The sequence below is a fragment of the Acyrthosiphon pisum genome, chromosome A2 (genome assembly GCF_005508785.2).
Source record: "Acyrthosiphon pisum isolate AL4f chromosome A2, pea_aphid_22Mar2018_4r6ur, whole genome shotgun sequence".
Taxonomy (NCBI): domain Eukaryota; kingdom Metazoa; phylum Arthropoda; class Insecta; order Hemiptera; family Aphididae; genus Acyrthosiphon; species Acyrthosiphon pisum.
In genome coordinates, this window is record NC_042495.1 from 34,709,684 (window position 1) to 34,718,778 (window position 9,095).

Sequence of the window (9,095 nt, forward strand, 5' to 3'; positions counted from 1 at the left end):
CACACGCCACTTTTCGTATCCCAGTATATAGAACTATAATTTTATCAAGGCCTAGGGCTGCCCCAAGTAGGGCTCGGGTTATTAGTAATAAGTAAAAACTTATTGTATTACGTTAGCTTGTATAAATAAATACTAATTATTTAAAATAATAATTTAATACAGCTGGCAGGTCAATGGAAAGTCCTAATAACCTTTGGAATTGAATTCCTTTTAGAAATGTATAGTTTATTCAGCTAACTCTTAATGTACTATCAAGTACAAATAAAGTGTATGCAAATACTAGAGCTCTGGTTATAATGATTAGTAGGTAAGTTTGGTCAGTTACAGGGCATTTGTTGACCAAATTGATTTTACATTCAATTTGATTAGGCATAGCTTACTTTCTGACTCGCTTTCTGAGCACTAAAATTAAGGAAGCCTAAAAATAGTTTTGTTACTATATAGTCCACTGTCACAATACTCAATAACAATAGAATCAAGAACAGAATGTATCTTCGTACCTACTTAGAAATCTCTATCAATATTATTTTACTATGGTCTATATCTAAATTCTTAATATCTACATCAATGATATTAATTGTATAGATATAGCTAGGTATATCAGGTTATATTGACTTGACTTTTTAGTTTAATTAAATTTACTCTGTTTTGGCCAAAACTTCATTGGTTTTTAACCTAATATTAATTTTTTTAGACATGGACAGCCGAAAATCAACAATATCGTACTATGGTTTTTTATTGGTCAAAAAAGTTAACGGTGGCGTTTGTGGACGTTTTCCAGTTTCAAAAAAGGAATGCACTTTAGGTCGTGATAATAATTGTGATATAAGAATTCTTTTAGAAAAAGTGTCAGCTCAACATTGTATCATAATATCTGTTGATAATAAAGTAAAAGTGGACTTTTTTTATGATTTTATGAGCAGTTATTAATTTTAGTTCCAAACTTTCTAGGCATATGTTCGCGACAAAAGTATTGCTGGTTCAACCAAAGTCAATGGAAAGAAGGTTGGCAGGAGTAATTTTTTATTGCATGATTCAGATGAAATTGACATTTGTGGAAGAAAATTTGTTTGGCGATATCCTAAAAAGCCACATGGGTAAATTTCTTTTTAATAATTTCCATACGTTCTAATTTAAAAAATGAAAAAATATTGTTATAATATTCTTTTATTTTAGAGAATTAAATAATTTATCATGCAAAAAGTCTGGGATAAGAAGTGATCATTTATCACCAAGACCACCAGAACGTTTACCAAACCAAGTCACCACCCCACTGGTAATTAAATAATTACATAAATCAATTAATTTATGCCAGGTTGCATAAAAAAACTATTAATTTAACGGACCGATCATGAGTCATAAATCGTATTTAAAGGACCATTGATACATTAAAAATTAAGTGATTCTTTACGAAATTCAGAATTTATCTACCTGGTTTTTGAAATAGTTTGTTTTTATAATATTTAACTTAATTATTTAGTGCCTAATATATTGTAAATGATAATTTTCTTTGTATTAATTATAAATTAATTTAAATTACAAGGACAATGTCAAAATGTTTTCAACTTCGGCCTACAGCAGCATTAAAACTCCCTCAAAAACAATAATAAGCTTAAATAAAACACCAATGTAAGTATTTAAATTAATGTATAAGCTACTAAAACTTAATTAAAATTTACTAATTTATATTCTATAGTATTGTCACCACAGAAAATATGTCCAAATCTTCATTTGATGAAGTGCAGAATAGCTTTCTGAATCAAAGTTCAAGTATGTTCCTTTTTTATATTTTATAATTGTAGGTACTCATAGTGAAAGTTTAGATGATGTGCATTACCTGGTTTTGTTCACCATAAGATTGTATATTTATGTTTTGCATAATTATTACAGCTTCATTATTATAATAGCGGGTGAGCGTAAAGGGTAGAAGGTAGAGTACAGAGCTTTATATTAATGTGATAACGCAAAAAAAAAAGGGTATCTCCACTCAACATGATTATTGAGAAACAGTAAATAAAGTTTTTAACAGTAAACAGTGGTAAAAACACCGTAAGCCAAAACACGGTAATTCCATTATTTTTCATGTGATACCTATACCAAGATTTTTCTTTTTATTTAGATTTACCGTGTTTTTAAGTCTGGTTCACACTTAATGTAACCACGCGGTTAAAAGTTGATTATATTCAACTATGCGGTATCATTTGGTAGTTGTGGTAACCGTGATAATTTCACACGACACAACGAGGTGTGAATCCCCCTTAGTTGTCACTTAAGAGGATGTCGCACCCAAATATGTTTTTCATCCTACACACGTACAGCTTAGACATAACGCGTTTATGCAGTCTGAATAGAACTTGCTCAATTTTGGTTCTAGAGTAAAAAATAAAAATACTTATTATAAAATTGAATTGTGATTTGTGACAATTCTTCAGAGGGAAAGACATAGTGTTTTTTTCATTATACCAAATATAACGTTCATTTATCGTTTAGAAATAGCAAAAATGTCAACATTTTTAAAATATCTTTAACTTATCAAAATTTAAATTTTTTTAAAAAAATGACTTGCCCTCAGAAATGTTGTCACAATTCAATTTTATGATAGGTATTTTTACTCTAGAACCAAAATTCAAAGTTCTACTCAGACTCCTCTATGTTGTACGTGTGTAAGACAGAGATAAGACATGCAGGTATGATGTCCTCTTAAAAAAAAAAAATGTTATGCGCTCGTACAAAACTAATGTGTATAAAAAAAAACCAATAACTTAAACATAATATTCTACAATAGCTTTGTGATCTAAATAACACTACAATTGTTGAACACTAGCTAAGATATTGAGTGTTCCCAGTTATTATGGGTATATTATATAACTTTCTGTACAACCTGTGTAAATTCAAAATATTAACTTTAATATTTTATTTTATTTTATTAAACAGTTTGGAAACAACCCTGAAAAATTTAGCTGGTTGCAATGCATTTTGCGATAGTATTTCTTTATATTTACCTATTTAGTATTATCATTTATATTATGTACATTTTTGTTTAATATTTTTCAGCTACAACTGCTCAAGCAGAATCTAAATTTATGAAATCATATTCAATGACTCCTGTCCGAAATATACCGGTAATAGTTAACAACAGATAATACTTGTTAAATTTTTTCTAATTTTTCAAATAACTGAAAAACACTTGATCAATATTCTATCTAAAGTAATTTTGTTATAGTTATTACCAAATCGATTAAAAAAAAATTTCATAATAGTTTACTCAACAATATGTGAAAGTCAATTAGTTAATTAATCAATTATTATTTATTTATCATGTTTTTCCTACTCTTATTTTAGATGTCTGAATATTATTACAAATCAAAATAAAGCATGCATGCATATTTATTTATTTATAAGTATAGAATACATTGGATTTATTTGAATACACCAGCTTGATAGGATTTATTAACAGAGTTGAAGATTCTCTATAACAGTGTTACCAATTGCTTAAACTAAAAAGTCCTTGTTTTATTATTAATAATAGTTCTATTTGTTTGCTACATGATTCTAGTAAGATATATTTTATTATTTAACATATTATATGATCAAGGATCTTGCTTAAAATTGAGTAAATTAATAATTGTTTTTATTAGTATAAAATTGTGTCACTGTAGAAACAGCACTAGGTGTCTATCAAAGTCTAGAAAGAAACAATTATGGAAATCTTATCACAATTTATTACTTCATTATATCTTTTATCGCTTCTATAAGTTATAAACATTGCATTATGAAAAGTTTGGCCAATACTTATTAATGTCTTGATTGATTTTAGTTTAGTTATTACTTTTTGATTAAAACTTTATTTAATTTTCCTATATTTTCAGAAAGATGCAATATTACTTTTCAGTTAAAATTAAATAAATATGTTGGCATTTTGATGCATAAAGAAAATATTGATTCTATGTATTGTATTTACAGTATTATTCTAATATCATTCTAATTACATGTATAATTTTATTTTAGCTTCTCGGGGATTATAAAACCACACAAAGAAAATCATGGATTGTTACTAATACATCAGACAATTCATCTTCAATTGGAGCTCATAACAGATTATCTACTGAAAGGTTAAAAAGAGATTCTACTCCTGACTTAAATTCTAGTTATCATTATGAAGACGAAGACGTAGAATTTGATTCCCCCGATCCACCCAGTCTTCTATTGAATACTGAAGATTATGTTGATATAAATACTACTGATTTAGCTGATAACATTTTTCCAGTTGAAAACCAATCAGATTTAAAAGACAAAGATAATGACACCTTACAATTTGATAAAAATGAAATAAATCAATTATCAGTTTCTGAACCAGGCACATCTCGAAGAGATACATACTCTGTTGATACTAGACCTATAGTAATTGAAGAAAATACTACACCTACCCCAAGACGTTCTATTCTGAAGTGTTCAAAAACCACTAAACCTAATCGATCGAGATCAAGCTGTCGAATGGTTCAGTTTGCTCGTTTGCCAAAAACGGATAGTAAGATTAAAAATACAAAAACTCGATTAAATCCAGGATTTAATTTTATTGTTACTGAAGATGAAAATAATGTGATTGATTTGAATCAAAGTACTACAAATTCTACACAGTTTGATGCTGAAGAATATGATGATGATTTGGATGGTGTACAACCACTAGATATTAGTGTTTCATCTCTAATTAATTCACCAATTTTAGACAATAGTATAATTAAATCGTCAAAACGAGGTTCAAGAGGTAACAAAGTAATGAGTCTTGTAAATTCCATTGAAAAGCGTTCCAATGAATCTTCCAAGCATAGTATTCGAGCATCTGATCTTCTGAGTATGAATGGATCAAAACATGTAGAAACGTCGCCTAATGATGATTCTCAAAATAATGCAAATCTATTGCAAGAATCAGTTTCTTCAACTAGACGAATTAATTTGGAAGGTATTTTTGAAGCCGAAGATTCTCTTAAAACTACTTCTAATATTGAAAATGAAACTTTAGCTCAAGAAATTAAAGAAAGCCCAGAAAAGAGTGTTGAAATAGTTTCAAGTCCTAAAACAAATTCATTTAATATTACAGACACAGAAAAAATTCCAGATAATGTTTTAGCCGAAGATGTATCTAAAAATGATTCAAATGCTCTTGAATGCGAGTACACTTTTGCTTTACCATTAGTTCTTCCTAAAATCGATTCTAGTTCTATTACAGTAATTGATAGTGATTCAGCCTTTGTTGATACTGAAAATGATTTTAGTCCTACTGAAATAATTGATAATCAATTTGATAAAAATTCAAAACTTGACATATCTTCACACATTATAGAAGACTGCACATCTCCAAATAAATTACTAACAAAGACTGATAATGTTGAACGTCCTGCATTAGATCATGAATTAAGTACAACATCGACACATGATGACAATATTGATGGAACACAGAAAGATAAATCTGATTGTTGCGAAAAAACCGTGGATGAAGAAATATGTACTGATGTCATTGAAACACCAAATAATAGTACGGAGTTGTCTGAAAAAAATAAAACAATTGAAAAAGAACATACACAAAAACAGAATGATGATGTAAGATTTGTCAATAAATCTACAGATCTGAATTTAGATCAAATTGACAAACAAAATGATGTTTCAAAGGTTGTTGAACAAACCCTTATTGGTGAGACTCCGTCAATAGTAGTTCAAAGTATGTCTGAAATGTTTAATGCAAGTATTGATGAACACGAAACTACACATTCACAACATAAAGATAATCTGGTAGAAACATATGTATTGATGGGAAAAGATGATCTACAAAATTCATTGGGGGTAAAAGAATTTGAAAAGATAAATCTGGACAAATGTAATAAGACCTTGTGTGAAAACAGTGTTTTGTCAGCTGAACCTGTGAACAAAAGCCTTATGGACGCTATTGAGGTGCAGCTTGATAAGATGCACAGTGAAAGTGATGCAAGCTCTAATTGTAATGAAATTGAAATTATTCCGGTAGATTCAACATTAAATTTAAATAAACAGAAAACATTAACAACAAATTTGGATCTTGAAGTAACAGAAAATCTTACTTTAAAAATAAATGATAATCTATCAAACAGTTCACTAAATACATTAACAGTTATTGGATCCCCAGAAATTATATCTAAACCAAAATCTCCAGCAAAAGATAATCTTAGTAACAATTGTTTAACAGATGATGACTGTTCGAACGTTACTGAATTGCCTGCCAGAACATCAGTTGTTGAAACAAATGCTGTGCAGAATATAGATGTAAACAACGAGGACTCAATTATAACTATACCCCCAGACAATCTTTCTATCGAGAATAAATCTCCAAAACCAATTAAAAAGAAATTGATCAATTTGGATCAATTAAGAATTGCACTTGGCGCAAATAATTCTAAAGCATTAAAAAAATCTGTACGATCACCAATAAATGAATCTATTGGACACAAGCATTGTAAAATTGATTCAACTAAAAAGATTACAGAATTCTGTTTATCTTCATCTAGTGATGATGAAAATGATACAACAAAAAAAAATTTAGACCATTCATTGGATACATCTATTGGTAAACCTCGGTTTGAATCTACCCCTTGGAATTGTTCTAAAAGTTCAAAAACGCCTTTTAATTCTACTGCAAGTATACAGCCAAATGAAACCACTAGAGATGATTCTGCTCAAAATGAAGATAGACCAAGAGATAAAAGTCGTTCTCGTTCAGTTACACCATTTGGTAGTCAAAAAGAATGGTCTCAAATGATGAAAGAATTTAACGAGTCTGTTAAAAAAGCTTCTGTTAATATTAATATTAAAATTAACAACACAAGTAACCGTAAAAAAAAATTGTTTGTTACAAAATCTAAATTGTCTCAAGTATCTGCGCAAAGTCCTACCAAAGACTCGAATATGAAGAACAATACATCAGAAATTAAAAATAATAATTCTACACCGCGGTTAATTAAGTCATCAAGTATGTCTAATAATACTTCAAATGAATCTGGTCATGTTCAAAGATCTTTGAGAAATAAATCGGCTTCTATTAAAATCGTTGGAAAATCTAGTAAATCTAATAAATCTCAAACCAGTCACGTCGACAATTATAGTTCAGCTGAAACTAGCAATGATAATAAAATATTGCCAAGAAAAAAAAAATCCATTAATAATAAAACTACTGATAAAAGAATCAATAAAACTGTTCAAGCAAACACTAACCGTCCAATGAAAAGTAAAACAATAATTCCAGTCTTAAAAACTGATTCACAAATAGATTTTGTTCCATGTTCTGAAAGTGAGAATAACTCTACTACACCATACTCGTCAAAAGAAGAAACATATCCATATAGCCAAACTGAAAAACTAACAAAGAAAAATAGTCTTAAGTCACCATCAACGAGTGTGAAAAAAAATGAGTCAAATAATATTATAAAAGAACAAAATAAAGTACAAGTAAAGGTCACTAAAGACTCACTATCAAGTATTGATAATGAAAGATCTTGTTCAACGAGTTCTACAAGTTCTACAAATGAAATACAAACATTTGAAAGAGAATTGCGTAGAAGAAAACATATCAATACTTCCTCTATTAAAACCAGGAAAAATACATTGAATACTGATAAAGTAAAAACAACAGAAAAATCAAGAAAAAAAAATACCTCATCTACTAAGAGATATAGTACTAACACCAATACTGCACTATCTGAATCAGGTATAATAAAGTTGGATAAAAAAAATAAAAATGTTGTTAAATCAAAATCTACCAAAATTTCAAAAACTGTAAAAACAAAGAAACCCACAAACTTAAGAACAAATATGAATTCTCGGTCAAAACGTCTCTTACCTTCTAAACCAATTAAAACAAGTTCAAAAGATTCTTCAGAGTATGAATCGTCAAGTGAAATTGAAGAGAGTACTCAAAAACTACAATCAGTTGATCATCCATCTAAATCAATCAAAGAAAAAACTCGAAAGAAAAATGTTGATGTTGATATTAATTTATCCTCATTACCAACTAGACGTAGTCAAAGAGAAAAATTAATAATGTCTGATGTTTCATTGCGATCAGGAAAACAAATTCGAAAACGTGCAGCCAATATGTCACCTTTAACTCAAAACAGTAAAGACAAAAAAAAGGATATTTTACACAAAGTAGTAGCAAACCCAGTTTCTCGAGCTTCAAATTCTAAACAAAATTCAGCAGTTAGTAATTTAGTTCCTGATGATTCTTTACCTGAAACTACAAAGAAATCCGCGGGTTTAAAATTAAAAAAGAATTCTCAACTTAATGGTCTCTTATCTTCTAAACCAATTAAAACAAATCTAAAAGATTCTTTAGAGCATGAATTGTCAACTGAAACTGATGAAAGTGCTCAAAAACCTCAGTCAGTTCATTGTCCACCTAGATCTACCAAAGAAAAAACGAAGAAAAAAGATGTTAATGTTGATGATAATTTATCCTCATTATCAACTAAACGTAATCTAAGAGAAAAAAGTAAAACTTCAGATGTTTCATTGCTGCCACCAAAGACACAAAGTCGCAAACGTGCAGCTGATACATCACCTTTATCTCAACCCAAAGCTAAAGGCAAAAAATGTGATATTTCATCCAAAGTTGCTAACGCAGTTTCTCGTGCTTCAAACTCTCCAAATATACGTACCCGAAATATGTCCAAATTAACTGTTAAACAAGTTTCTGATAATTCTTTTCCTGAAGCTACAACAGTCATTAAAAAAGAAAGAAAAAAATCAACTGAAAAAGTAAAACCAAAATCAAATGAAAATACTCGATCCAAAAAACGTCAACTGAATTCTGATAATTGTTCTTTTGACTCTGCTCCATCTACCAGTAAAAAAAGTAGACAAGTAACTTTCAGAGGAACAGAAAGTGCAAATAAAAAGTCTGATTCATCTACATGCACAACATCCAAAATTCAGAATACAGATGATTCTATTGAGCCTAATGTTTCTCTCAAAGTGAAATACAACAAGTAAGTAATCATAATCTCACAAAAGAATGAAAAAAAAAATGTGTACCTAAGTCCTAGGTTATGTTAAGTGACATTCTACTTAAA

At 29.1% G+C, this 9,095-nt stretch overlaps 1 protein-coding gene across 2 annotated transcripts in view; it reads left to right on the plus strand.

The window, feature by feature from the left end:
* The window catches only part of LOC100163547, a 19,363-nt gene that overhangs the window by 2,485 nt on the left and 7,783 nt on the right, over positions 1-9,095 (plus strand). For both annotated transcript variants that reach the window (XM_008186159.3, XM_001947704.5), the window contains exons 2-8: positions 695-888; positions 952-1,097; positions 1,177-1,276; positions 1,544-1,629; positions 1,697-1,770; positions 3,055-3,122; positions 4,009-9,011. In XM_008186159.3, the coding sequence (XP_008184381.1) occupies positions 697-888; positions 952-1,097; positions 1,177-1,276; positions 1,544-1,629; positions 1,697-1,770; positions 3,055-3,122; positions 4,009-9,011 (5,669 nt within the window). In that variant the 5' untranslated portion in view covers positions 695-696. The remainder of the gene's footprint in view (positions 1-694; positions 889-951; positions 1,098-1,176; positions 1,277-1,543; positions 1,630-1,696; positions 1,771-3,054; positions 3,123-4,008; positions 9,012-9,095) is intronic.